At 38.7% G+C, this 27,916-nt stretch overlaps 5 protein-coding genes across 9 annotated transcripts; 2 read left to right on the top strand and 3 right to left on the bottom strand.

Annotated features, from left to right (window-relative positions):
- The first annotated feature begins 409 nt into the window (after window positions 1-409).
- On the top strand, window positions 410-1,927 carry LOC122410741 (uncharacterized). Its single transcript, XM_043419140.1, has 2 exons — window positions 410-1,303; window positions 1,657-1,927. Exon 1 carries the CDS (start codon window positions 761-763, stop codon window positions 1,265-1,267), a length of 507 nt encoding a protein of 168 aa, XP_043275075.1. The 5' UTR covers window positions 410-760; the 3' UTR covers window positions 1,268-1,303; window positions 1,657-1,927.
- sbm (sobremesa) lies at window positions 1,317-12,220 on the bottom strand. Of its 3 annotated transcripts, none has more exons than XM_043419069.1 (5): window positions 11,542-12,220; window positions 2,778-3,919; window positions 2,426-2,639; window positions 2,039-2,344; window positions 1,317-1,876 (listed from the first exon to the last, which is right to left on the bottom strand). In XM_043419069.1, the coding sequence occupies exons 1-5, from the start codon at window positions 11,564-11,566 to the stop codon at window positions 1,812-1,814; spliced, it is 1,752 nt and encodes a 583-aa protein (XP_043275004.1). In that variant the 5' UTR covers window positions 11,567-12,220; the 3' UTR covers window positions 1,317-1,811. The 3 variants fall into 3 exon arrangements, with proteins under 3 accessions (XP_043275004.1, XP_043275005.1, XP_043275003.1); XM_043419070.1 differs by lacking the exon at window positions 11,542-12,220 and adding an exon at window positions 7,418-7,680; XM_043419068.1 differs by lacking the exon at window positions 11,542-12,220 and adding an exon at window positions 5,624-5,707.
- A 1,442-nt stretch (window positions 12,221-13,662) lies between these two features.
- Cyt-b5 (Cytochrome b5) lies at window positions 13,663-16,034 on the bottom strand. Of its 2 annotated transcripts, none has more exons than XM_043419142.1 (4): window positions 15,675-16,033; window positions 14,754-14,882; window positions 14,599-14,678; window positions 13,663-14,305 (listed from the first exon to the last, which is right to left on the bottom strand). In XM_043419142.1, exons 1-4 carry the CDS (start codon window positions 15,810-15,812, stop codon window positions 14,221-14,223), a joined length of 432 nt encoding a protein of 143 aa, XP_043275077.1. In that variant the 5' UTR covers window positions 15,813-16,033; the 3' UTR covers window positions 13,663-14,220. The 2 variants fall into 2 exon arrangements, with proteins under 2 accessions (XP_043275077.1, XP_043275079.1); XM_043419144.1 differs by having other exon boundaries at window positions 14,203-14,342; window positions 15,675-16,034.
- A 1,594-nt stretch (window positions 16,035-17,628) lies between these two features.
- Window positions 17,629-19,961, top strand: LOC122410722 (torsin-1A-like). The gene is made up of 3 exons (XM_043419116.1): window positions 17,629-17,977; window positions 18,200-18,465; window positions 19,151-19,961. Exons 1-3 carry the CDS (start codon window positions 17,794-17,796, stop codon window positions 19,742-19,744), a joined length of 1,044 nt encoding a protein of 347 aa, XP_043275051.1. The 5' UTR covers window positions 17,629-17,793; the 3' UTR covers window positions 19,745-19,961.
- Vav (Vav guanine nucleotide exchange factor) lies at window positions 19,884-27,397 on the bottom strand. Of its 2 annotated transcripts, none has more exons than XM_043419058.1 (9): window positions 26,859-27,397; window positions 25,677-26,134; window positions 25,437-25,505; window positions 25,015-25,141; window positions 22,986-23,348; window positions 22,583-22,903; window positions 22,084-22,488; window positions 21,689-21,960; window positions 19,884-21,316 (listed from the first exon to the last, which is right to left on the bottom strand). In XM_043419058.1, exons 2-9 carry the CDS (start codon window positions 26,087-26,089, stop codon window positions 20,959-20,961), a joined length of 2,328 nt encoding a protein of 775 aa, XP_043274993.1. In that variant the 5' UTR covers window positions 26,090-26,134; window positions 26,859-27,397; the 3' UTR covers window positions 19,884-20,958. The 2 variants fall into 2 exon arrangements, with proteins under 2 accessions (XP_043274993.1, XP_043274992.1); XM_043419057.1 differs by lacking the exon at window positions 25,015-25,141 and adding an exon at window positions 24,059-24,251 and having other exon boundaries at window positions 26,859-27,395.
- Between the last annotated feature and the right edge of the window lie 519 nt (window positions 27,398-27,916).

Below are 27,916 nucleotides of genomic sequence, written 5' to 3'. Positions count from 1 at the left end.
ATGTTAAATAAATATATTCGATTCATCAAGTCACATGTGTATATACAAACTGTTAATGCATGACTGATGTACATATATGTGAATATTTATTATTCCCGTAATAAAAATCCAACGTGATTTTCTTTAATCGTACTAATTCATATTCAAGTGCTCATGCAGCACTTCAATATTTGAATTAGCGAGTGATCAGCACTGCTGACTCTAAAAAATACAACCCGACGCTCTATCTGTACTAAATTCATTAATACTTATAACGAATGGTAAAACAGAAACATATTTTCTATCAGTATCATGCCTCTCTATGAATCTTCGTGTTCAAGCCCAGTGATGCCAATGCAAAACTTTAATGGGGAATATGCACGGTGGGTAATATGCGCCATACCCGTGACATTAAAGTTTTTAAAGTTAAATAAAAAAAAAATTTCGCGGTGAATCTTGACATATTACAAATAAGAACTCTGTCTGACATATATAAAAAGTTATGTTAAAAATTGGTCAAGACAACTATCACCTTTTTTGAGGAAACTGGCGACAAAGGAATATCCCCCCACTGACTGATCGCAGTGAAACGCATAACTCTCGTCTTTTTGCGCCCTGCAGCAAAAGAACGTGCTGGGTGCTGGGTGGATAGTCGTGGATACATAACCTTTGAAAAAAAACATGAAACTAGTTACGTGCTGCAGAACGCAGATGAAAAACCAATTTTAAATTGAACTGGCATACATTTTCAGTCCGTTGAAAATTTTTAAAAACCACCGAAATGTCATCAGAATTCATCGAAACACGATGTGCTCGGTCGAAAAAGAATATGCACGAGAATTTCGTGGCAGTAGAGTATATAACCTATAAAAAAAAAGGTCGAGTGCCCAGAAGCGAAGAAACAGTGCGAAGCACGAAAAATGAAGAAACGAATGAAAACCGTAATGAGGAAATGGATCCTCGGAAGAAACAAGAATTAGAAATGAAAAGAGCTCGTCACGATGTGATGAAATTCAGTATGTCGGGCTTGGGTAACGTAGAAGCTCGGAAAGCAAAAATTGCCAAAGCCATAGCTCTAGGAGCTCGACCTCCTAAAAATCGTAGATCTAATTACAAGAGGATGAAAGAAGATAGAAAAGTATTGAAGGAAAGGGCGATAAAGAAGGAGCGGGCCTCAGGTGCCGACAAAAGTCTTATCAAGCGAAAATCCAGACGGAAACCAAGGCAAAAAGAAACCGGAATTTTGGGAGTATATGGAAAAGTTGATAAAACCGGTGCAAAAGCATGAGCCAATCTTGAGGATGCAGATCAGACTGAATCAGAGGTGAAACTTTGAATATGTTCCATCTTTTTTTATTGTTGTTTTCACAACGTTCAATTTAGCTATACGCTAAAAACAACAATGGTCTCTTTCTCTCTCGTCTTTATACTATCCGAAGAACAACCAGTAATAAAATAATATTTGTTCTTTATTCTTTTTCATAATGTTTTCTTTTTCTTTTCCTTCTGTTAAAAATCAATCTCCGAAATGAATCGGAGCTCACAGACAATATGTGGAAACTCGTATATTTGTTGTTTTTGTTTGTAATTGTAGATGTGTATTTTATTCATTATACGTTGTAAATAGAAAATAAATATATTGATTTTTTTTCATTTTCTCTGTTCTTTTCTCTACAGTAACCGGACGCCATAATGGAATGATTCGGCATCTGGTTGAACTGTGTTACGTGTAGGTGTGTGTTTTGGGGTATGTTTGTGGATGTGTTCCATCGATGAATCCGCAGCACCAAACAAAGAGCAGCTCTGGGGTAAATACTGACAACTGATGACCATCAATCGTACGCTGCTGCCGTCGGTGCGACTTCCAGCAACATTTGGAGAAAAACATTAACTGCCTCTGTGAAAAGTGAAACAAAATGAAGCGTTATTCAATATACTTTGTGGCAGAGCTTGTGTTCCTTTTCTTAAGCATATTTTTTCCAAACATTTCGTTTGACATTTTGCTCAAACGATTTCATTGTCATTCCTTTTCGGTAAATAGTATCTGAATTGGACTTACCCATAAATTTTGGTACGTATGCGTATTTAACGAAGGGTAGATAGAAGAACATTCCTGCTCCGATAAATCCGGCCGCGTACAAATATTCAATTTGTGGCTTGTCAATGATCGGTGCTACTATCAGGTACGCTGATATGCCCAACACTAGGATGGGTATTACGAGGGGGCATTTGTAGGGTCTCGGATGATTCGGTCGGGTGCGACGCATGACGAGAAGAGCCAGCATCGAACCGCCGTAAAATATCCAAGCGGTAAAGGAGAAGAAGTCTATGAGCGAATCGATGTTTCCGGAAAGGACCATTCCGCCTTTACAAAAAAAAAAGTGAAATTGAAAAAAATCGATTTCCCGTTTGAATCGAGATTTTCTTTTTTTCCGCAATACTTAACCTGCTACCAGCGAATGAAAAATGAGCCCAGGTGCAGGCGTGAAACGACGCACGTGGACGTAGCTCAGACAATCGAGGAGGTGGCCTTGCCTAGAAGCTGCGAAACACAAACGTCCTGCAGCAAAAAGAGTTCCGTTCGCTGAGCCAAAGGTGCTCACTGCCACAGACAGTGGCATCAACCAGGCCATCACTCCCAGGATTCGATTGCCGAAGGTCTGGAATTCAAAGGTGAAGGTAAATTTAGAAAAATGTTTTATTTAGAAGAAACCCCTCGAAAGCGTAATTCGACAAAAGCGATGAAAATGAAAATAATTTGACGGTAAAAAGGAGATTAATGAGATGAAATTTCTTACCACAGCAACGGCTTCGCTGTCAATCATTTCGCTCGGTGACATAACAGCCAAGTACGAGACATTGATGAGAGCATAGCAGATGGTAACGAGAGGAATCCCAATCATGATTGACCTCGGCAGATTTTTCGAGGGATCCTTGATTTCTTCAGTGACGTAATTGAGATTGTTCCAGCCATCATAGGCCCACAGACCGGTGTAAAAAGCGGTAGCTAAGCGGCCGATATTGACGGTATCGGAGCCGTCCATAGTTTTGAAAGCGTGCTGCAGATGCTGGGTGTTGCCCTGTACGAGTTTGTACGAGCCGCCGACTATTATGACCAATATGGCGATAAGCTTTGCCGCTGTAAAAGCATTTTGTACTCCAGTCGCAAGATTAACGCTGTAACAATTGACGAGGAGTATGAGGACGATCGCCAGGAGAGCTACGAGCTTAACGAGTTCCTGGGGCGGGTCACACTCAGCGGCGAACGCCTCGACCGCGTATTGTGCAAAGGACAAGCATATTATTGCCATTTGCGATGGTTTCAATACCAGGGTCGATGTCCATGAGAAGAGAAAGGCCGGTGGCGCGCCAAACGCATCCATGAAGTAGGCGTACTCGGCACCGCTGCTCGTATTCATCGTACCCAGCTCGGCATAAGCTAGTGCACCGCACAAGCTCAGAATACCGCAGGCGGTCCATACGAGAAAACTAACCCCGATACTTCCAGTCCTAACGAGCAAACCCGAAGGCGATACAAATATTCCGGAACCGATCATCGTCCCGACGATTAGAGCCACCCCACTGACGAGTCCCACCCGTCTCTTGAGGTGAACAGCGTCGTCCGCCTCTGGGTCCGGCCCCTCCAGCCCTCCGTTCCCTCCACACCCACCGTTTTCGTCGCTCCCTCCCATACAACCGTTGAACACTTGTTTCTCGTATTTTTTTTGCACCTCTTGTTGCTCCTGCCTCTCGTCCTGTTCATTCGCATTCTCTTCATTATGCACTTGTGCCTCCTGCTGGCGTCTCGGCCCTCGGCTTTTACAAACGTTCGCCTCGTTCCTCCTCCCCTCTCCTGTCTCGCTAAGCCACCTCGTACCTCCGTTTCCCTGCTGTTGCAACTGGCTGATATTGACCGTTTCCGGATCATGTCCCACGGTAGCTGAAACCAATCATTTTTTATTTTTATTTTTTTTTCATCATCATAAATTTCGAATTTCACTATCCTGGGAGTTTCAAGTCACGAGGTCAAAGCGTGTCGCTCCTAAAGTCGGAGCTTTTTGTCCGTGCGATCGCCTGCGTTCGTCACTAATTTTTAATAGATTTTTCTTCATCATTTTATGCGTCAATATTTTTAGTGCTCGTTTCATTCGTCGAAGGCCCGAAACGAGCCAGAAGATTCGTATTTTTTCACAAAATAGTTCAAACTGCTCAAAAATATTGTGATCAAAATTTTGTGCTTTTCCACGTGTCAGAGTCTATGAAAAACTTGGTGAAAAACTGATATTGATTTGGCCAGTCAACAGTCGAATTCTTCGCATTCGGTATTTGCGTGTGGTTCGCTCGACAACTCGCACTGCAATACACCGGAGCTGAGACAAAGCTCACTTTCGCGAAACAAATGGCTTTATCCATCATATCGAGTTACGTATAAATTGGATACGAAATAAAACTGAAGGGGTTTGTCTTCTCCGCTGACACGGCACGATCGTAGAGTATAATAAAATATGAATGAAATATGTCGGGAGTGCTGTAGTGCAAGTAAATTATACAGTTCACTGAGCACGTGTAAACATAAACAAAAATTCACGACACTTTCAACCAGGAAATTCAATATCGAAGGGAAAAGCTTCTGGGAATTTCTCGGGGGATAAATCGAGTAAGTTTCGTTTTTTCACGAATTCCGTAAAGTATAAAAAAAGAAACCGATGCGAAATGAAAACTCATCAAATGTTGGAACCAATTTGTACGGAGTCAAACTAATTTTTTTTATGTTTCGCTTTTCGTGTGGTCAATCAGATGATCTTCGTATATTTAAGTCGATTGAAGTGACTTCGTATAAATGAAAAGTATGAGCATTCGCGAAGTAAAAACGTCAAGTTTTTATCAAGGTAAAACTCGTAGTATAAAAGTCAACTAGAAGTGGACGTAGAGAGAAAATCGACTGAGAATTCGATCGCGCAAAATATAATTATAAGTATATTAACAGTGTGTTGCCGAGTGACGGGTGTGTTGGTGTTTTACGTCGGAGCGAGAGCGCGCGCGAAAGTATATACGCGAGCGAACGGTCACCGGAGCCGTTGGGACGAATGACGACATCGCACAATGACCCGTTGCACAGCACTAGAATACGAATTTTCTAGAATAAAATCATTTTTCGAAGTTTTCGATTCGTCAAAAGTGACCTGGATAAAAAAAAACGGTTGCTTCGGAACGTAATTTTTTTTCGACGCGGGAAAGTGAAGAAGGCGGTTTCGGGGTTGGAAGCTGAGATACTCGAGAACTGCGATGGCAGCACGTGTCTCATATCGATTTCGGATCTTCGCGTAGTCACACAATTTTAAAGCAAAAGTAATTTTAAAATTCACTATGAAAATTAAAGTCGCGATATCTTGAAAAAAAAAACTGTCACGAAATTACAAATTCTCCGTGAGACGAAAAATTTGAGAAAATTTAGTCCGAAAATGACTACGATCGAGTCGCCAGTTCGATCGCCAGATTCTTCAGTCGACCACAAGGTGTCGCTTTTTAAATCTCCGACGCGAGCGCTCGAAAACAAATGGCGATATTCCGGCACTAAAAAAACGATAAAGATTCTATAAAACGATTAAGAAAGAAGATAAAAGTTGCGAGGATATTTAATTACTGGCGAGACGTTGCGGCAAACGTGCGCTGAGCGATTGAGCCAGCTTGTATCGCATCCCTCTGAAGACTGACTGACTGACTGAGAGTGTGCTCTCGCATAGTGGCCCCCGAGCCTTTCGCATATACATATATACGCATACATTTGTAATACGTATGTCGAGCTTTATACCGATTCCCGGCAATTTTCATCGCGCTGTGAGAGAACTAAAACCGCGCTCGTCAATACACGCGAAAAAATTCTCACCCACGCGCACACCAACAGAGGGCGAAGAGGATGTCACGAGACAAAAATTATGACAATTATTGTATTGACTCGTGGAGTGCTTTAGCGTGGCGCCTCGCGATCCCAGTGGCCCAGTGTAACAGAAATAGATCGCGTTCGTGATTGTGTTTAAGAATCAGACAAGAAGAGAACTCGAGAATACACGACTGCACAAAGAGAGAGGGAGAGTCAGAGACAAAGGATAAATTGGAAAGAGGCTAAGAGCCAAACAAATTTCCTCGTGATTTCAAATGGAGTGTTACATTTTAAGACGCGATATGTGTTCCGAACCACGTAGTCTCAGAGAGCATATATATTTCCGCATATGAGCTCGATCAATTCGGAAGCAAAACCTTTTCAGCCAAAACGGAGCTTTTGGCTATCGATCCGTTCGCTTCGAGTTCATGGGAGAATGAAAATTCAGCTGATGATGTCTTGAGAAAGATGAAGGGGAAAGTTGATTCCCCTTTTCGGAACTCAAGGTGACCTTGCCCAGGATGGGATTCTATCGATTTTCGTCGACCTCGCTCACGCGTGGTCCAACTTCATTTTCTTCAAGTTTTTTTTCCTTTCGTCGGCGCGACAAGCAGCTGGAGGAATTTCAGTAGGGGACGGAAAAAATCAAACGGTTTCGTTCTTCGCCTGCTTTTTTTTCGTATCCTCGGTATTTCGTGGATTATGCAATAATGCGTCTCGACAGCCTCAGACCAGCGGGAGCGGTGTACATCGCTGAGTAAATACGCAAACACAAGACCATGCAAATTTATTTATTTTCTCGTGACAGTTTTAAGAGAGGCCTCCGACGAGACGCACAAATTTCACGAGAATCTGTCTCTCCCCCTCGATCGTAACGATAAATAATCCTTCCCGAGTAACTCTTTTCAAGTGGCGCTGTTGTCGCAAATACACTTTGTTAGAAACAACGATTCGTGGCGTGGGTGAAAACGGTTAGGAACCGAATTCCTGGGCTGACTGGGATTTCAGCTTTGTCGATTTTGTGCTTCAGCAAGAGAGACAAAAAACTTCGGAATCGCGTCCAATATTGTGGAAATAAATTTGTGCTCAAAGTTGGCTATTTTCCTTCCGTGTTTCTTACGGCATTTGCTCAAATTTACAGACATTATCAAAACATCGGTTTTGTGGTGAAATTACGAGGACGAAAACGTTGAAATTATTTTTTTCAAAATTAGACTTGTCTCAAGTCAATTTTTTATCAACTGTCAAGACGTTTTTTGTGAGCAAAATAAATTGTCCAAAATTGGGCATAATTGTCCATTTGTGATCGTTCGGAATTGTCGAAACGACAAAGTTTTTTCGAACGGAAGATAAATGCAAAGAGCTTACGCGCTCTCTGACAAAGATGGCCACACTCGCACGCGTCTTTGTAATTCTATACAGCCTGGTCAGCTCACGATTGTCGCGGGGGGAAATATTGAAGACGAATTGGATTACCAATTAATCACTGGACCGTCGTAGACGGTAATACGATCTGTGTTCCAGTCGCAATTTCACACTTATCGGGCAAGGACGTACCAGGCATTTTGTCTCCGACTCCCCGCAGCTTTTGTCCCTGTCGTTTTACGTTCGGTTGGTTCGACTCGATATTTCTTTGTAGTTTTTATCCGATCTGTCAACTCGTTGAATATTTCTTCACGCATATCGGTTAATGACCTCGCTTCGTTTTTTAGTGGTTGAAATAAAATGATAAAAATCCTCACCGATATGCAAGATGGTTTTCATTAAATAATCACAATAATTTTAATCGCAGCACAAACTTATTGTATTTCAGTTTCGAGTTACTGAGCCAACCTCAAAGTTCGCTTGGTTTATTGTTACGAGCGTTGTCGTTTTACCTCATTTTTTGAATATAAAAAAATGAAACATTTTCAGCTCTTTCATTGCTCTGCCAAAATGAAAAACTTTATTTCAGGGCCGTCCTACTTTTCTTAAAAAAAAGTGTATTTCAATATTTACGAAGATCGAGTACGCAGACGAACTGAAGGAATGTATCGACATGAGTCATTAAAAAAATCGAAAAATATTTCATCAGTCAAAAGTTATTGAAGTTTTGAAAAATCGAACAACAATCCTGTGGCAAAACAAAATTTTGAGTGAAAATTTGACCGCTCCATAGATGCGGCCATTTTTCTTTTCTTTACGATTGTCCCAAAATTGTAGCAACAAGTCGAAAAAAGAGACTTCATCGAAAGTTTGAATAATGAGAGATCCGAAATGACATATTCGGTGGGCGAATGGCGTTTCTATGAATGTATAAACGGACCGGTAGTATAGAAATAACATCGAACGAGATATTCTCAGAAACTGGGAGAGCGTCGCCGCGAGTGACGCGACGCGAGCGCGGGAGAGACGAGCGAAGGAGAACACGGAAAGACATCAGCAATATGATGCAATACTCGCTCGTCGAGGGGGTAGCGTATATACGAAAAAGTGTGTAGCGATGCGTTAAACGTAAACCGTGTTAAAAATGTGCTCACAGAATAAAAACAGGAGTTGATGGGAAGAAAAATATTTCGTCGAATACGCGTTCGAGATCGATTGTTGTCGTTTTTTCCATTGTTTTTACTGCGCGCTGCGAGCCGATTGGTGGCGGAGGTCATTAGAAACGATTACGACGCGAATATAATCGCGATTCGAATTAACGTGAATTTTCTCGGTTTTATTGACAAGTTTTTAGATTTTTTTCCTACATTTTCTAGCATCTAGTATTCGGTTCGGTTATCACCATAATATTGCGAAATTTCGGAGACTTGCAGAGCTTGGAACAAATGTTCGCGTCTAATTTTTTTCTCCTAATCCTTTCCATAAAGCTTTTGAATAAACTTTTTTGTAAAAATATATATCCTCAGAAATTGTTGTCCGAATGTTCGATACCGTTATTCACTTTTCAGCACTGTAAATATTTCAGTTTACCATTATCCTGTCAATCATGAAGTTGAACAGTTGAACGAAGTTTGTGAGGTTATGTAACAAAATCGCGAGATTCAAAAAATCCGGAGATCGGAAAAGAGGGAGCTGATGAGCAGGCAGTAAACATACGCGAACGAGTACGCAAATAACATTTGTTTGCCCGACAATCTGCCGCCGAGTCCCTTAAATATTGAGAGATAAATTTCGCAATTTAAAAAATAAATAATCCACGAGTGAATTGAGTTGTCAGGGCATAAATGAAGAAGGAAAGAGCGAGAAAATTGAAGTGTCAAAGTTAAGTTGACTGGATGAAAATTGAGTAGCACTAAATCGCCCTGAAGCCCATAACCTCGACGAGAACAGTTCTTCGCAGGCGTCGCAGAAACTCTCTGAACAAGAGAGCCCTTGCGTCAGAGTACGAAAAGCCTCATCATCTCAAGCCGAAAGCTTTGCTTTTTAATTGTCAGTGAGTCGCTTGTTAGGACTATTATTTTGATTATCATCAGAGTAGGCAATAAAGTGCTTTGCCCAATTCAAGGTAAAAGTCACGTCTCCCTGTGGTCTTTTTATAATAGCCTCGTCGTCGTCGTCGGCGCCCGTTGACATATATTCTGTGCTCGCACAATAAACATTAACCCTCGTGATCTCGTGAGTGTATGTATAATTAGCTCTCTAATACGAGCGGGCGTAGTTCACGCCACGTTACAGATGAAAGCTTTGCGACATTATGTGTATAAAAATGTTTACAAGTTGCGAATGGCTGCCCTCTCGAGCGCGCGCGCGCGCTCTTTAGTACGTTAAAGTTCGCACGAGTTTATGATGCAAATTGGTCTGTATAGAAAAGTGCGCTTGGCACACGTGCTCCTTTGAGCATTTTCGGCCAAAGATTGACGTCCGAATATGCATGTATGTATTAATATATGAATTAAAATTAGTCAAGGAAGAACGTAGAAGGGGCTCGCATTCATTCCAAATTTTCTTGAGCTCATTGACGCGACAAGGGCGCTTTTTGCAGCGCGGACAAAGGGTGCACTAGGGCGAGCATTCAGTTCGAGCGTTTCGCGCAACACTCGCAATTCGTATCTTCCCTTTGGCAGCTTGAGTTCGTTCATTGTACGCCGGCAGCCGGTTCGAGCAGATTAAATTTCATTTCAATCGCTTTCTCGTTAGACAACGATGCATATCGTCGAGTCATTCAGCCCGCGTTAAATTATGAATTTTCTACTAAATTTCACTTTTACACTTCGCTTCCCCACTTCAAAGTGAGGTTAACTTTTGACAGATATTTCGAAGGTTCGAAAAGTTGGAATCATCGTGTGCAACGATACAGCAGCAGGATTTACACAATCAAGATCCCTCGCCCAGTTCCATTCCAACAGAGCCAGAGCCTTTTATCCTCTTTTCCTCTTTCTCTTCGTCAACGAGCCATCCGAATTGCAGTGTCGTAAAATCGCCCCCGAGGACGAGCAATAATCACGTATCTTTATATTTAACGCGTGTCTCGGACAAATTGATGCCTCGATATAAAACGTTTCGAGCAGCAGCAGCTCGCGCTCGAGACTCTCGAGAGCGCGCGTGTGCTTATCAATTGGCTTAGATTGGATCGACCCGCAAAACTCTCTCGGGAACTTAAAATTACGGACCAAGATCACACCGACAGAAAGAATGAAAGAAATTGAGGCTCACTCGATATATACGAACTTATCAACACTGTCTACGACCTGCTTGAGCTATTGAGCTACATCGATCAATTAATTGTCCATTTCTGAATTATTTGCCCTCCCCCGTCTATACTAATCGTGGGAGAATCGTATTTAGCCTATGATTTAATCAACAATTTTTTTCCTAACCGTCAATTTCACGATGAAAAATCGCAATGAATTATTTTTTAATGTGATAACAATATATTCGTCAAATTTTATTCCCAATTTATTTTTATATTAGTTAAAAAATAAATGGCGAATTTTTAAAAATGTGCGAATATGCAATTTTTTTTGCATTTGGCCCCATATTTAATTTGTAAAAATCGCATCGTGAGAGTGCGAATTTTTCGTCAAATTTGTGGTTATAAAACATGTTGATATATGACAAAGTTCTAAAATAGTAGTTTCGTGCAAATATATTGAATGAAAAAGGTGTAAAGGTTTTGAAAACCTTTGAATGGGTGTTTATAATCACAATAATATAAACAATCATAATGATAATCTGTAGACATGTAAATTTGGAAAAAGTTGGTGCGAGCGAAGAATACTTGACGACTTGAAACTCGAGTGTGGTACTCAACGGATTTAAATTCTTCGCCAATCGCTCTCATAGCCCATTTCAGGTTATAGACTTCACAGTATTTTGTTATATTGTTTATTGTGCAGGGAGAAAAAAAAAAATTTCAATTAATGCGAAAGATCGAACATTGATTCGGAATTTTGCTGGAAATTGAAAATTGAGCTAAAATGCATGAACGCATGGAATGAGCGTCTTTTTCAAGATTCGACCACGAAGGAAACCGATCCCCAATATGGATCGGTGATTATCGCGATTTTTTTGCGAGTCTCAAAAATATTGTAAAATCTGTTATTTGCAAAATTTCGAGGTTCGTGAATAAATGTGAAAAACGAGTTTGCAGTGATTTATCCAAATTTACGATTCCAAAATGATATTTGGTGATAACAATAACAATGTACAGGATTATTGAATACTGGTATTAAAAAATAGTATGATTTTTAGCGTACCTCGTTTGAAGGGCGCGACATGCATGACTCTTTCAGGGACCGACAAGAAAAGCGGATCGTGAAACCGCCTCTCATGACACCGTAACGACTTTTCAGAGCTTCCACTTCGCGGCCTTTTATCTCGTCTATCGCTTGATCACCCTGGATTTCCGTTTGTAGAAACGAAACGAGCCCTAAATAAAGTGTGGAGCGTACTCTACTCGTACGAGGGTCCCGGAGGGCAAGGAAATGAGCAAAACTCGAATTTTTTTTATTTGAGCTTGTCTGCTTTTCCGTCTCTCCGGTACAAGATCTCGTTCACAGCCTCCCCTCGTGTCTAGTTTTTACGCCACGGCCTTTTCGGTCGCAAGAGTCACTTTCGCTCTCCACGTTTTTTCGAATATCTTTACCGTAAAACCTCAACTTTTTCTTGCACTAAAAAAATCCTCTCATTCGGGCTTAAGAAAATATGGAAGCACTCTTTGAAACTCTTTTTCTTCTAGCTTTCGAATTTCTATTCGACTCTCGTTTTGAAAAATCTCTTTTTTTCTACAATGAGCTGCTAACATCCGGCGAGAGGCTCGCATGAATATTTTTTTTCATTAATTCTGTTTTATTCTACGTTCGTTTTTTCCAAAGCTACTCTGTGAAACGCGAACGATCCACACCTGACAAGAACTCGCGTCGTACTGCCAATTTATAACAAGCTCTTGTTACAAACGCCCCCCTCTCCTTGGCTCCTAAGGGTGTGTGTTATAAACTGCGCGTGAATATGCCGGGAGACTTCTCGCAGACAGCTGGGATAAAAGCTCTCGTGTATAGGAGAGACGCGAATACGAGCTTTCGATTACCAGAGACGAATTCCGTTACAAACGTATATGCGTTTTGTCTATATGTGTTTTAATGCATGTGTATAAAAAGCACAACGCCAACCATAAAGACACGCACTGTCTCATCGGCGTCGGCGCCCAATGACGCTCGATATTCCTTCTATATTCGCCGCTTCGACTTTCCGCGATATACAAGCGACTCGCGCCTCGACTAGGACAAATTTTGTACTACTTACTTCTCTGTAACTGCGTGATGTGTAGCATTAGAATATCGGATTCCCACCGTGTTTACAAGTGCTTTAGCAATTCGTCACAATTTTTTTCTATTTTTATTACTTTCATTGAACAAAGAATTCCATTTTTTACTAATTCTTTTTTCATTTTTCGTCTCTTACATCTAATAATTTGTGAGGCGACCCTTGTTATCGATCGGATGAAAATTTTCCAATACTTTCCGAAGTCTCTAATAATTTGTCGTAAATCGTTCGAAACAAATAAACTGCATCGACCGATTTTTCAAAGCACCGGGACATATCGTACAAATGCGCTATATTGAAAATTGCATTAAAAAAGTTACTTCCTCTGTAAATATGTTTTATCGGGCATTATAGTTGCCGACGGTGTTTTTCCGAGACAAAAGTTTTCGAAAAATTCATTTTTGCTTTGCGATTCCAAATCATTCAGTACCGGGGTATTTTAGTGAATTTAACAAATACTTCTCAAATGTTGCTATCTCACGTTTCTGACAATAAAAAGTATTAAAAATGCAATTTCATTGGAGTGTAAAACATTCGTTTAACGAAAAATCGTCAGCTCCGAATAAAAACATTGTACACGTCACTTTTTTCAACAAAATTTCAGAAAGCTCCGATAAAACATTGTCGAAAAAGAATTTTTCATGTATATAGACATTTTTGTTTACAATGAACATAAGGAAATAAAAAATCATGGAGATAAAAAGTTAGCGATGTTAAAAGCACGTACGAAGTGGTATAAAACCTCCCATTGTAATTCGGTGATTTTTCAATTATAGGTTACACTAAACCGTTGATTTTCCACGTAGTCAATATTCTTCGTGCACCGATCGTGTCCACGTTTTCAAAAAGCTACCAAATAATGAAATTGATGTTAAAGAAACTCACAAACACGATGAATTAACACGGTTCATTCTGACGTGATAAAGCTGTACTTGAGAACATTTTTTCGAGTTCCAAAAACTATTTTCTTCCATGTCGTGTCTCCCTCCGGTAACATCACGTAGCTCGTTTGATTTTTCTTATATGATCAGAGGGGACATGCAACGAATAATGAATGAGTGTTAATTAAATTCCTTTATTTTCGTATAGTATCAATATTCTATACATATATATACACACACAGGCATATGTTTATATATATATATATAATCATAATAAAGTACGATTACCATGATTTCGTAACAACAAATTTGTGTACAATGAATACACACATATAATTCTTTTGTTTCGTAATTATATATCCGTTCGTGTGTGCGCGCGCGCGCGTGTGTGTGTGCACGCACATACACGCACATAATTTATGTATATAGCCATTTCGATTAATATTACCGACGTTACGGAATATTTGTTCAGCCCAATGGTTATGGCCCTGTCCACAATCGGGTACAAAAAAGTCACCTGACATTATTGTAAAAATAAGAGGCAGGTGAAATCGGGTAAAATCGTATAACAATAGTACTTCAATGCGGCAACAACAATCGCGTACAAAATAAGTGTAAAAGTAACTAAAAAGAAGATGAGAAAAAATAAGAAGAAACTAATATTTTAAAGAAATAAAAGGAGGCGGAGAGAGAAAGACTTTGTTTCTTTCTTTCTTATGGAATGATTTCGGCCTAATGAGCAGCAACGAAGTAGCGGTAGATGAGGGTCGCTAGCACACCCAGCGCCACAGGAATCAGCCACGATCTCCAAGAACCACTGGAATTTTTCCAATCATCACATCACCACGCAGCAGCTATTATTTTTGTACGTCGCAAGATTCAATACATGCGTTAGAAAACTTTTTTCTCTTTTTTCTTTTCTACTTTCAAGGTTTTGTTTTCACTGAATTGCATTTTGTTGTGACGTTGGTGCGAACGAAATGAGGACGTGACGTGTTCGAGGTAACGAAACTCGTACTCTCATCAAGCTTGAAAAGGTTTGTTAGTAGGCTCAGAGCAGTTAGTAATATGTCAATCTGGGAATTTAAGGTTTTGAAGTTTTTTCTATACCTTGAGTTGTCGTCATCATGACTTCCACCGGACCAGTCTTTTCCTTTCTTATCTTCCTTAGTCGAAACGTTTCGTTCCTCCTGAAAAACATAGAAAAACCATTGAATTCGATTGGTGGAAGATTTTCTGAAGATATTTGTAGTTTTCTCACTAACCAGGGTTATTTCGCCTATTTTAAATGGTTCCATCATTTGTCTGGCATCACTGGAATGGCCAACATCCTCGAATGTCTCTGTCGCGTCGTTTCCTGCCTGTTCCAGCAGTACCTCTTCGCCACCGGGATGCTGAAAAAATATTGAAATAAAATTAATCTCATTTCATGTAAAAACTGTTCCATTTTAGTATTCATCCAATTCATCGTATTTCACATTCCAAATCTTTAGCAGCTGTTTCTGTTTATTCTTTCGAATCTCGTGAAATATTATACGGGTCCTTGAGACCCAAGCAGTGAAAACTTCTAAAAAAATATCTTTATTTGGGTTCAAAATGACTTCATATTTGTGCCCAGAATTTACTTGCCCAGATTTTTTACAAATGAAAAAAGAGCTGAAAAATCGTTCGAGGGTTACTCAAAATGATTTTTCATAAATCTCACGAAAAAACTCGATTTCTATGAAAGAATGCATCAATTTTATTCGCGTTAAGTGAACTAACAGGATGAAACTTGCAATACAGATACAGTTTGTTATGTTCATTTCATACTATCAGCAATCATTTTAAACATACATCATCGTGATAGCTGTGTTTTCCCCTTACTAATAAAAAAGCTAATTATACACGTCACAGATTGCATATTATCATGTGACTTTGAAATGTATTACCAAACTACCCGTTAAACGTCAATTGAAAAAACTTTCAGGTTCAAGATCGTTTAAGAATTTCCATAAATGGGTTCAACCAAATTTTTTTCGAAGTCGGTTTTGAAAAAACGATGATTTTTCATAAAGCTGATAATTAATGAGACGATAAAATGAGTAATAAATTGTAAATGTAAATCACTTGGAAAAAAAATGTTCGCTTTTGCAGCGCTGATAAAAAGGTGAGAATGGATTGGAAAAAAAAAACAGATAATTTACCTCGTTAAGAAATGCGGTGACATTGTATACACTGTTGTGAATAATAAGCCAGCATTCTTTGCTATCGTTGTGCTTGGCGACCTCGGCTCGGGTAAAATATTTGGTGGGAATGTTGGTCGATTCAGCAGCGGACGCCATTTTCAACAACGTGGAGTAGAAAACGTTTTTTTTACAGTTATCTCCCTGTTTTTCAAGTTTATAACGATTCACAGATCAATCACAGTGAATTTTTAACGATAAAAAATGCCGAACGCTACTGTAATTTTGTAGATTATCGTACGACGCGAGAGATTAAAATGAAACCGGTTGCGGCGAAAGCTGTACCGCCGGGCGAGGTGTATATGATCTATATATATGATGCTTAATGGATTGTATATGTATGTACTGTTAGCCCATATGATGTCGCAACAGCGCTCCCTTCCTAACGTCACTCGAAACATAAAGACGTCGATATTGTCGGGAATATTATTATCAGCCATGCGTAATTTTGCAAAAATATACATATAATATGCATATAGTGTGTATTGAACTTATTTACACAGAAGTTCACATCGTCTTGCGAAAACATGGAAATAATCACGCAATTTTTTATTCAATTTCGAAGTGGTGTCTGTTATCGGAATACTTAAAAATTAAAAAAACAATTTTGTTAATATTTACGCTTAGCAGCAGAACATCGGAAGCAGCAGGAAAGCTGACTGGAAATCGCGGGTAATTCAAGTTGGTATTTTTTCACACAGAGACATAATAAAAAATATGGTTTCGAAATTATACTCTGCGTGCCATAAACAAGTGAACTCGTTTCGTAACGCGAATTACGTAGCATTTCAAAGTTCAATCATAGCTGGACGGAGCGTTTTTAGAAAAAATGTTCAATTTGCGCAAAACTGCATATAGAATTGAGACACACGCGAACTCTGGTGGCTAAAAATCCGACTGATTTTAACCGGCGAGCAAACTTCAATTGATACAAATCACTTTTATCAATTCAATGGAAACAATAACAAAAGAATCTATGTTTACCGGGGAAAGGACCGGTTGATGTGTAGTGTCTCGAGCCCTAGTGTTTTTTCGGACAATCTCCACCCTACCGTTCTTACCGACAAATGTGACGAATGCGTAATTCGTCACCAGAGTGCGCTGATTTCTGCGCTAAGAACCGCGAATTTGCGAATTTCGTACTTTAGCATTTCATACGGATTTGATAATTTGATCATTGAAATATTAACAAATGAGAGGAACGTGACGGACTTGGGTGACTAATATATAAGTATAGCATAAAAAATAACCGCTAGTCGATAAGAAATATGAACGTATTGACTAACTCATTCTTATAGTTTACATTATAATAGTCTCCATACGTTGAAATGTATCGAAATAAGGCTTTCTTTGATTTCTTATATAAATAGTTCTAGTATTCCAATACGATACTTTTACCCACTTCCATTTTATAAACATTAGGCTAAGACATATCCATCGTCACTCTTATGCTAAGGACTTAGAATAATAAGGGCATGTGTCATTGTGAAGCGAGCGTGTGAAACCAAGGCGTGGGCCGTGAGACCCTAGAATTCGAATGAGTGGGAGAATGAAGAACAACGTGATTGGTCCGCGTATGAGCGGAGCGTACGGAGTCTGCGCGTGAGAATCAAAAGATTTGTGAGACTAAAAGTCGAACGGAATAGAATTAAGAGAGAACATTGTTGTCAGCCGAAGAGTCAAGATCCATATTTTCGTCAATATATTCATCAAACATTTAAATCTTTGTCTTGAGTTATTGAAGAGAAATTCGCAAGGCGAGTTTCAACTCCTTATCAATCGAACCCACCCAAAACTAAATCATTCGAAATAATAGTTACTATAATTCCCGCTCGGAGCGTTACACAAAAACGACCGTGGTGACATCTCTGGTCAGCGTTTGCAACTAAGCTTTAACGTTAAGCTAGGTTCTCGAGCCCTAATGTTTTTTCGGGTTTCGGACAATCTCCACCCTACCATTTTTTGTATTTTGTTTGAATGTCGAGATGAAAGAAATCATCAATTGTTAAATACTTTGTTTATAATTGTCAGAACATAAACGAATCGGGTATTTCTGCGAGAGTGTCTAGCATCAATAAAAATGAGAAAATTCGATCTTATTATCGCAATTGTATTACAAATCGAGTTGGTGGCATGTTTTATTGAACCAATAACATTTACTTTAGGGGCAAGCTCAGTTATCGGCTATTACGCTTATCAATATTACATTAAATGCAACACTAACGAATGTTGCACGGATAATTGGATACCAGTTAATACTGAAGGTGAAAGGATTTATTTCTCAACTTCAAAAATTGTTTGCAATGATTGTCTGACTAAGCAAAATTTTGACAATTTACACCAATTTTCATGTGAAATACATTGTAATCGCTACAAAAATTTCAACTTGAAAATAAAAATGCTTGATCTGGAAAAATTTTTAAATACTCACCGACTGAACTTTTGTGTAAAGTAGAAAAACTTTAATTTTACGACTACTGTTTTAGATCTCGGGAGGAATTTTCGAAAGCATTTGCACGGACAACAGGTTGCAGCAACAACCGTCCTCCGTGCACTGATAGGTTATAAGAATACAAAAGAACCACCAAAGGCATTGGTGATGAGTTTTCACGGTTTACCAGGAAGCGGCAAAAATTATGTGACCAACATGATCGCAGCATCATTTTTCAAAGAAGGCCCAAACAGCAAATATTATCACTTTTTCAATGGCCGCAGTTATGCTCCTGTGGAGGCCCGAATTGAAGCCTACAAGGTTATAAACACTAACAATTTTTCATAAAGCAACTTAATACCGCTAGAGGACCAGGAAAATTTTTATCAAATTCCATCCCTTTTTAAATGCTTTTTAGGTCTCTAAAGAATAAGGTACAATTTGTGGAACAATGCAACTAAAATTGTGCTCTAAAGAAAAAAAATTAGTATTATTCTTCGGCGGCATAAATTTTTATGATCAAATTTCAATGTTGTAATTGTTTTCCAGTCTCCATGTTACTGAAAAATATCATAAGCATCCTCATTCTGTGATGAATATGCTTTTAGCTTGTCATTTTACGACTTTTGCACATTTTCATTAAAACGATATTTTCTGGGTGAAGAGAATGAAATTTTGGAAAATGTATTACTGCCCGTTATACAACATTCAGGAAGTTTTGACAACCAAAAATGTGCAATGCATTTTTTGTCACCGTGACCAATACTTTTTCGTTCATTTCTATTTCGAATATTCTATTATCCAATCAATGGATCGTTCTCTTAAAAAATTTCTAAATTGTTTATCTCGATGTAAAAAGAATTTTTCGATCTATCATTGAAAAAACTTAGTTCTTTGCCTAGTCATGCTCAATGGTAGAGTTCACGTGAATTCTCGTTTGAAACCCCCCCCCCCCCCCCCCCCCCGATATATGAGCTATTTTAAAAAATACGATTTTTCTCAACAGTCTGAGTTACGAGACACCATAGTCAAGAGTCTGTTGGCTTGCGAGAGATCGATGTTCGTATTCGACGAAGTGGACATGATGCCAATGGGTTTGTTGAATGTACTGGTGCCTTTCATGGATTACACGAAGCGGACCGGTGTGAGCTACGAGGGAAAGCACGTTTACGTGACAACGAATAAAGCGATATTCATATTTCTTTCGAACACCGGTAGCGAACAGATACTAAAACAAATGTTGAAATTTTGGGAGGCCGGAAAAGATCGCAACACAATGAAACTTGCGGATTTCGAGAACCTCATAGCGATCGGAGCTTTCAACGAGAAAGGAGGTTTCCAAAAGAGTGACACGATAAGAACCAATTTGATAGATTATTACGTGCCTTTCATGCCGATGGAGGAAACACACGTGAGGCTTTGTATGCGAGATGCGTTTGCGCTCAGAACTTCTCCGACACGAGAAATGGAAGAGGAAGTATTTTCGGCTCTTACGTGGGGTCCCGAACCTCACAATATTTATGCAAAAAGTGGTTGCAAAAAAATAGAGCAAAAAGTCATCAGCATCGTATATCGAAATCAGCACGATAAATGGTTATAGAAGATAGTTTAAATTTTTCTATAATCGAGTGTGAACGTTAGAAGAAAAACCAAAACAAAAACGATGATTTTTTTACACAAATACCAACGGAGATTTTTTTATGAAGTGTTTTTTTTTTTTTTTATAACGTTTCTCTGCGTACATGTAATATTTTGTTTTTTATTAATAAAACTTATTGGCACGATCGGAGAATATTTCTCACGAGTCAAAAATATAATTTCTCGTGAGTTTCATTTGTTTATCGACTGTTATCTTTCTTTTCATAATCTCTTCTTACTCTCTCTTTCTCTAATAGTTATAACAGTGCGTAACGATGTGTGTGTGTGTGTGTGTGTGTGTGTGTGTGTGCGCGTGGAAGCATATTTGTGTGCACGTACACGGGCTCATCGGGTGGAGTCGCACTCGACATGCAAGTATTTGTGGTTCGTTATTACATTTAAAAGTCAATTGAGCGCTCGAGGGGGTTCAACCCTTAAAGTACACACTTCAAACATCCCGAGCGTTTTTAAAAAGTTGCCATGCTAAAAGCCATGAATTTGAGAACTTGAAAAACTCATTTTCAAATACTTGTCAATAAGACGGAATAGTTTGTATATCGATAAATTGACATACTAGAAAAGTAAGAGTGTTTGAAAAACGAGGTTTTTACAGTTGGACGCAAACTGTGCTCCGGATACTGCAGTCTTGGAGTGTACTTTAAAGGTTAAGAAAGTGAGAATTTCAAGATTTATGAAATAACAACGACAGCGATCCCGAAATTTCATTGTCGAGACGATGAGCATTGTAATTCCATGATTACTACAATTATTCGTAGTAATCGTGATTGATTGAATTTAAAAGTATTGTTTGCTGCATTGTTTTCAATGATGAAGCTTCGATTGTTTCTTCGCTTTCTTTTATCCTCAAGAGACTCCCTCTTCAACTTGATGAAGCTATTATCGATTATCTGGATGAGTAGGCAAGGTCTTTCTTTTTGTTTTTCGAGGAAGAATTTGTGCAATTTCAATCCGAGACTAGTCGAGATCTGATGTGTCGAGAAACGCAGGCATCGGTGGATCGTAATAACAATTGAACGGTCAGTTAACCGTGAATAGCGACAACGGCCATAGTTTTTTCTTTTCTTTGCTCTTTTTTTTTATATATGACAATGATTGGCGCGCTTTTAGCAGCATTAACGAGTAATAGGACGAAAATGTAAACTATCGAACCGTTAGTTATTCCTCCTCGACATATTCTTTGGGAAAAAAACCAACTTGATCATTGATTTTACCCTTCCACCAACCCTTCGCGTCACCCTCCTTGCTCAGTATTACGACTCGACAACCCCGTCGCAGATTCAATTGATTACGTTCGACAGCACGGAAATCGAAAATTGCTTTGGCGAGAACACGTCTGAATGGCCAGAGCAGACGTTGATCGAGCTTCTCAAAATTCTCCGATAACGAAGCGCGCTCGTAGTACTCGACTAGTTCGACGACACTCTTAAAGTATCTCGACTCGCTGAGGTAGTAGAGATCACCACCGTCTACCTCCCGCTTAAATATCCTGATATGTTTCACTTTGCCGTCCGCTCTAGAATTGAAGAAAAAATTTGAACAATCAGAATAATAAAATCTTGTATTTCTAAAATGATTGAATAATCTTTATTTTAGATTCAAAAGACATACGTTTTGGGCAACAATAAAACTATGTTCAGTCAAATCAAATGATTAGAAAATTTTGAATCTTTTGCCTAAAAAAGCTCAAGGAATGTTTGCGAGAAAAAAATTTGAGATGTTTTCCAACAGAAAAAATGTTGTGAATGCTTGGAATTTGCACTCAGTTTTTTGTCATAAAGAATCTTTCAAGATAACTTCGTCAGGTAAAATAACTCGAATAGAGCCATTTGGATATAAGAATGATGGGAAACAGATTCGTCGAGTGGAAGAAAAATGTACTACTCACTTGACGCTCAAGGCGTAATTAGTTTCGTTTTTGAGACGAGGTTGACCAGCGGGCCTGATACGAAGCATGTACGTGCCGTCCTCACGAGCTTCAAGTTTGTGAGCAACCGCGTCTCGGCCCATTTCACCGACGAACCACAGTTTAGCGGATAACGCACGTTCGCAGGGTAAAGGTGGTGGCGGCGGGGGTGGCGGAGGTATGGGCATGCAACGGCCGGAATAAGTGATGCATTGTTTGTGAACCGAAAGCCTGCAGACCTCGCAATTGTATCCCTGATCGAAAATTTTGATTTTAACCATTTAATTCATTCGTTTGCAAACAATAAACGTTGTTTCTGTTTTTTTGTCTTGTTCATTTATGAGGAGTGAGAGGAACTTGATTTTTGTCATGTTTACCTGGAAAATTCGTCCTTTAAGGAATTTTCCACATATTTGACAGCTGCATGGACTCTCGAAAGTCGTCAAACGAAATTTGTGATTGGTGCTCCGAGCCGCCGATGGATTAACGTTGTCCATCGCATCTTGAAGCGCCTTAATCCACATTTGTTTCTGTTCGTCGGTACGCGCGTAAAGGGTATACGCCGTATACGCCTGCTTGTGCACCAGAAGCCACTGGTACGACCATCGAGAGTCTTTACCGAGAGTCCTTCGTCCCGTATGATCTTCTAGGCGATAATCGTCCAGTCTCAATGTTTCACGATAACAATACTGATCTCCTCGGCCTGCTTTGCAAACTAATATCGCTTGCTCGAAAACGAAAGCGTAACGAGCCTTTACCCGCTGGTCACCATGGGCTTTGACCTTAAGAACATTTATTGGTTTATTAGAATACCCTGAATTTAATAATAATGAACCCTGAATAGAATTGAATAAAAAAAGGAGATAAAAACCGTACCTTGAGTTCACCGTCCCTAAGCAAACGTCCGAAATCTTTCAATTGAGCGTCCTCGGGAACGTCCCAATCGATAATCGACGACTGAATGTCCTTTATAATGTCGAGAGTGTCGGAATCTCTTTTAACCTCGTTTATATATTGAGCCACATCGACCATGACCTCACGAGCTTTTCCCAATTCTCGTAAATCCTCGACCCAGTTACGAGGCGTTTCCTCGACCAATTTATCGAGCAGCAAATGATATTTCAACACTCTTTGCATTGGCACAGATAGAATATCGCGTAATTTGAACTTGCCGTTGTTGGCTTCTTGTTGGCACCTCTGCAAAAAGCGAAGAAAATTATTAATTGGAAAATAAATTAATAAAATGGAAATAAAATTTATCCAGAAAATTTGGCCTTACGATTACTTCCATGTTAATTGATTCATTACGGCTGCATATTTCTTGAAGTGTGTTTTGGGCAATGGTTAAATTGGCACAATAGTCACCGTAAATAAGAAATTTTTCTCGCCAGTCGAGAAAAACCTGAGCGAGAGCCGACCCATCTCGAGCTTTTCGCAATTGACTGTGAACACCGGCGTGTATCTCAGATAATTCTTTAATACCGAAAAATATTCGTGACCAATCTTCAGGTCGGAGCTGAGTTGAGAGTGGCCTAGCAAAATGCCTCAGAAGGCTTCCAAGTACTTCCGAATAATTTCTCTCAGTTTCCACCAGTTCCTGTACAACGTAGTCACGTTTTTCTGCTCCGGAAATTCCTCCTTCCTGCCATTTCGAATAAAATGTTGTTTACATATTTTCGCAACGTTTGATTCATTACTCTCCTTTCAGGTTTCATACTCGTTGGCCTGAGCCACGGCTAATAATAAAGCACTCAGCTATATTAAGTACTATTTTCACATTGTTTTTCCTACTGAATAATATTGGTAACAGATTTACAATTCACAATTTTTATTGCAACGAACATGCTTGTGACAACGAAAATAATTTTTCCTTCAAGTTATTTCGCTGATCAGTATTGGTGCTGGGAATGAATTTGTGTTTTATCGAAGATACAACCACTGGAAAAGATTTTGTTGCATTCTTTTTACCATTACAGAAGTTCGAACACCAACTCATTTTCATTGAGATGCATAATATTTCAAATCCAAGAATTTTAGAAAATAGCAAAAATTTCATAATATTTTAATAAATCAGCAAATTCATTTTGGACCAAGAATGAAAAATTTTCTGATTGTTGATTGAGCAACTATGCAGTTCTAAGGTCGATTTATAATTTTGTTACGACGTCTGAGTGCAATAAAACAGTGAAAATTTAAATAATTAAACAAAGTGACGAGGCTCCATTATTTTATCTGTTGCAGCAAAAAATTTTTCTAGTTGTATCCACTAAATGAAAAAATAAATCGACATGATTATTGAAGGAGCTGGGCAATGAAAAAGCTGTAAAGATGGAAAAAAATAAAAATAATAACCTGAATAGCAGACTGAGGAGGTGGTAGGTGCAGACTACATAAGTCATGGTAGATTTCCTCGCTTTGAGCATGGCTGCAGAGAGCTCCGTAGCCATCCTCCTCTCCGACCGGATCACCGTCGTCAACGCCTCCACCACCTGCCTCCTCACCCTCGCGTCTTCTAAATCTCCTTCGTCGGCCCTCGTTTTCACGCCTTGTGCACAAAAATATAAAACAAAAAAAGAAAAACACAGCCATGCACTATCTATTTGCGCCGCCAAAATAACACAAACAGCTCACCATCATTTTTCTTTCTCCGTCGCTTACCATTTCTCATTTAGGTAATTTCATTCATTTTTTTTCTCAACCAATTTTCATATTAATAAGGGATCAGAAATTATGTTGTTGTATGGACGAAGTTTCGAGATTCCTCGAATGTATGGTGGTATAAAAACGTTGATTTTCTATGTATTAATAATCCAGGAACTGCACACTATTTGTGTAAAACAAAAACTCTACTTTGGGTCTTTGCAGACCCCAAAAGTCTGAAAACCTTTTTTTCCTGACGTACATTACAAATTTCGTAAAAACTATTTCCTGCTCGTGTTTATTGAAATATCAATTGTCTCTGCTTCCATCAAAAGTGATCACCGAGAGACACAAGTGTTCAACCTTTTATCTTATTTGAGGCTATTGGACCCAAAGTAGTGTTCTAGAATTAAGAAGAAAAAAAAACATGCTATGCGTACTGGCACTGCTCGTTGAAAAAGATGATTGAGTAAAGTGAGGGAAGGAGAAAGAGTCGCAACGGAAAATCGTTGTAACGCTCAACCACATAACTCTCAGTGACAAAAAATGGAAATGATAGATTTTTGTTGCTTTTGTTTGTCTGGCTTCATCTCATTCGTATTAAAAAGTGAAGAAAAAAAAAACACTCTAACAACGACAGGGAGCGGAAGAAAAAACGACGTTTATACCTCCTCCGCAGAAGGCCAGTCGCGTTGAGGAGTAGTTGAAAAGCAGAGTAATTCTTGATATACTTGGGACTCACCGAGGTCCACGGGCCTAGATTTTATGGTAAACGCCACAACTGGTGTCGCGGTGCTAAACCCATATTTAATACAAATTATTCATCCACCATTTTGCTGAAGAATTTGTACAAGGATCAAGAATTTGCGCCGTATGTTCATATCTCGCAACAGTTTTGATAGATTCTTGAACTTGAGAAATATTTGCTGATTCATGTGGACTGTGTGCATCGAAAATGTTCAAGCGCAAACTCTTTGTCAGCCTTGTGTCATTTTGATTCTATTTCGCATCAAGATGGTTAATCGATTTTCAGTTCGGTTTCCTCCTCATTTCACGATTTAACCAAAACGTGAAAATCTTTAAGACTCACCCCACTCCTGCACTCTGGAGATCTTTGTATACTTCTTCGTGCGATTTGTCACGTCCCACGGAGAAACCACTATGGACATTTGAAAAACAAATGGGATTAGCTACAATCAATCAGTCAATCAAATTGATCATAATTGACTGCATTATTTGGTACGAAATTTTTCTCTGTTTTGTTCCATCTGGTATGGAATAAGGAAATCAGATTTCATGGCAAGTTTGGAATCCTTGTTGTATTACTCACGGTATGCCTTTGCGTCTCATATGTGAACAATTAGAAAGTGCTGAGAGTGTACAGAGTACCCGGTGGAAATTGGATAGGTCAAAGAGAAACGACGGCTCAAAGAGATCCGTTTCAGCAAGCCCAAAATTTGAGCTGCAAGTTGATAGGAACAGTTTGATGTTTCTTAGACACAGGAATTGGGCCATTTGAGGTTTCTGATTGACATCTTTCATGTCGATGCATCCTTGTTCTATGGTGTTCAGAAGATTGCACAATAACACTCCATCTCTGAGAGTGTACGCTAGATCGAAGGGCTTTGCCGATGGCCAATTTGCTCGATGATCCGACCTTAGTGCTCCACAACGTGAGAGCCAACTGGCACATTCTTGCCAGCCATTGGAATTGTCAGTACCATTGCTTTCTGACTCGCTCATTTTTATTATCACTGTCTTAATTTGAAATATTATCGAAGAAAGTATCTGCAAAAATTTTTAAAATTAAACTCAAATTTTCAAAAAGTAAACCACAAAATCAAATAAAATATGAAGCAATAAGAGAGTTTCATTCATTGAGAAAAATGAAAAATATGGTCTATTAATGAATTCCAGGTTTCTTATAGATTGAAACTATCCCTAGTTCTTTATTTTTAAACAGTGAAGAATTCTGCCTATTTCTCCCACTGTTTCTAAATTGAGGATAATTTGATAATATAAATAACAAAATTTCACTCCTTCCAGAATCAACCTGTCTTTAGACTTAAACAAACCAAATTGTAATTATTTTTTCCCTTGAAAAGTAAGAAATAGAACTTATAAATACATGATTATTGACCTTTATGGAAACCAATTATTTTAAATATTAAAAAGAAATCTTGTCCTCTCTTTTTGTTGATTTTTATACGAAAAAAAATCCAATTACATGATTGATTAACAAAAGAGTTTACAGCGCTACTGTCACTTTTTTTTTAATAATCATTGGCAAAACAAAACAGAAATACTTAAAGAGCATGATAGGAGTTAAACATTGTTTAGGATTTTCAATCATCACGTTGTTTTTTTGTATTGATACGAAATGTCAATTTACTTTAAATCCAATCATTTATTTACCATTAAAATTTAATTAAAATCTAAAGTAGCAATTGAAACGAATGTTTGAAAGATGAAAAAAAAAATCGACCGTCGAATTCAATAACACTGTACGTACCTCGGTATAGGATATAACGAGGGAGTTTCAATAGTCGTAATCTGCACCTTTTTGTCTCTTTGAAAGGGTCAAGCTCGATACGAGAATGGCAATAACGCGGGGCATGATAAAAGTTTTTTCATTGACCATGATTAAACATTTCACATCGATTAGAGTAACACACACTCACGCATTCGTTGATAAAATTAAATCAGCAGCACTTTCATATTATCGCGAAAATATACGATTTCTTTCTTTTATTTCGTTCAAATAAAATCAATCACATGTAACATAAAAATTGGAGGCTTATACTGAACGTAATGTTTGAAAGCGATCCCCGTTTATATTTAACGAAGACACGATCGTGTAATATGTTTATTATTATTTTTTTTTGTTGCTACTCGTCTTTCACCGCTGCATTTCTTGTGACGTACGGTTCACGGGGAGACGGCTCGTCGGAGGAATCCATTTTGATTATTTTCTTCATTGAGAGGGGCTTAGCAGAGAGGGCAGAGATATTATACGTGCCTCAATATACATGTATATTGCTGAATATACATACACTGTACGTGTGTGTCAAAAGTGTGGGAGCGAGAGAGAGAAAGACAGCGACGTGTGCGGAGGTGGCGCTCGCAATCACTAAACTAATCTCTATATTCACTACCCTCCCTTGTATTTCCTTCTCCCTCCATTGGAACCAATACTATTTATCGTCGCGGAAATATTGCAAATTTCGTTCACGTATCGATCGCAAAAATATATGGACCTTGTCTATTTCCGTGTCCACGAGAATAGATCAATTGGAATATCATTTGTACACCTCTCAGCTGAAAATAAATTGAAACAAAAAATTCCGATTCGATAATTTTATCCAACATTTCAAAAAATATATTTGCTGACATATTTTATTATCAACTTTTTTCATCATCTGTAGCATATCAAATTTAATCGGGATTTGTTTAAAAATTCTATCGTTGTTTTTTCTCCGTATATACGTATTTATTTTCATTATAATCTTCGAACTTAATTACGGCTAATTGTAATTGGTCCATATTCTCATTATTTTATTTTCGTACGAC

Source organism: Venturia canescens, chromosome 5 (assembly GCF_019457755.1).
Source record: "Venturia canescens isolate UGA chromosome 5, ASM1945775v1, whole genome shotgun sequence".
In the NCBI taxonomy this organism is placed as follows: domain Eukaryota; kingdom Metazoa; phylum Arthropoda; class Insecta; order Hymenoptera; family Ichneumonidae; genus Venturia; species Venturia canescens.
The sequence above is the reverse complement of the archived record's forward strand: the minus strand, read 5'-3'. Positions and strand labels throughout refer to the sequence as shown.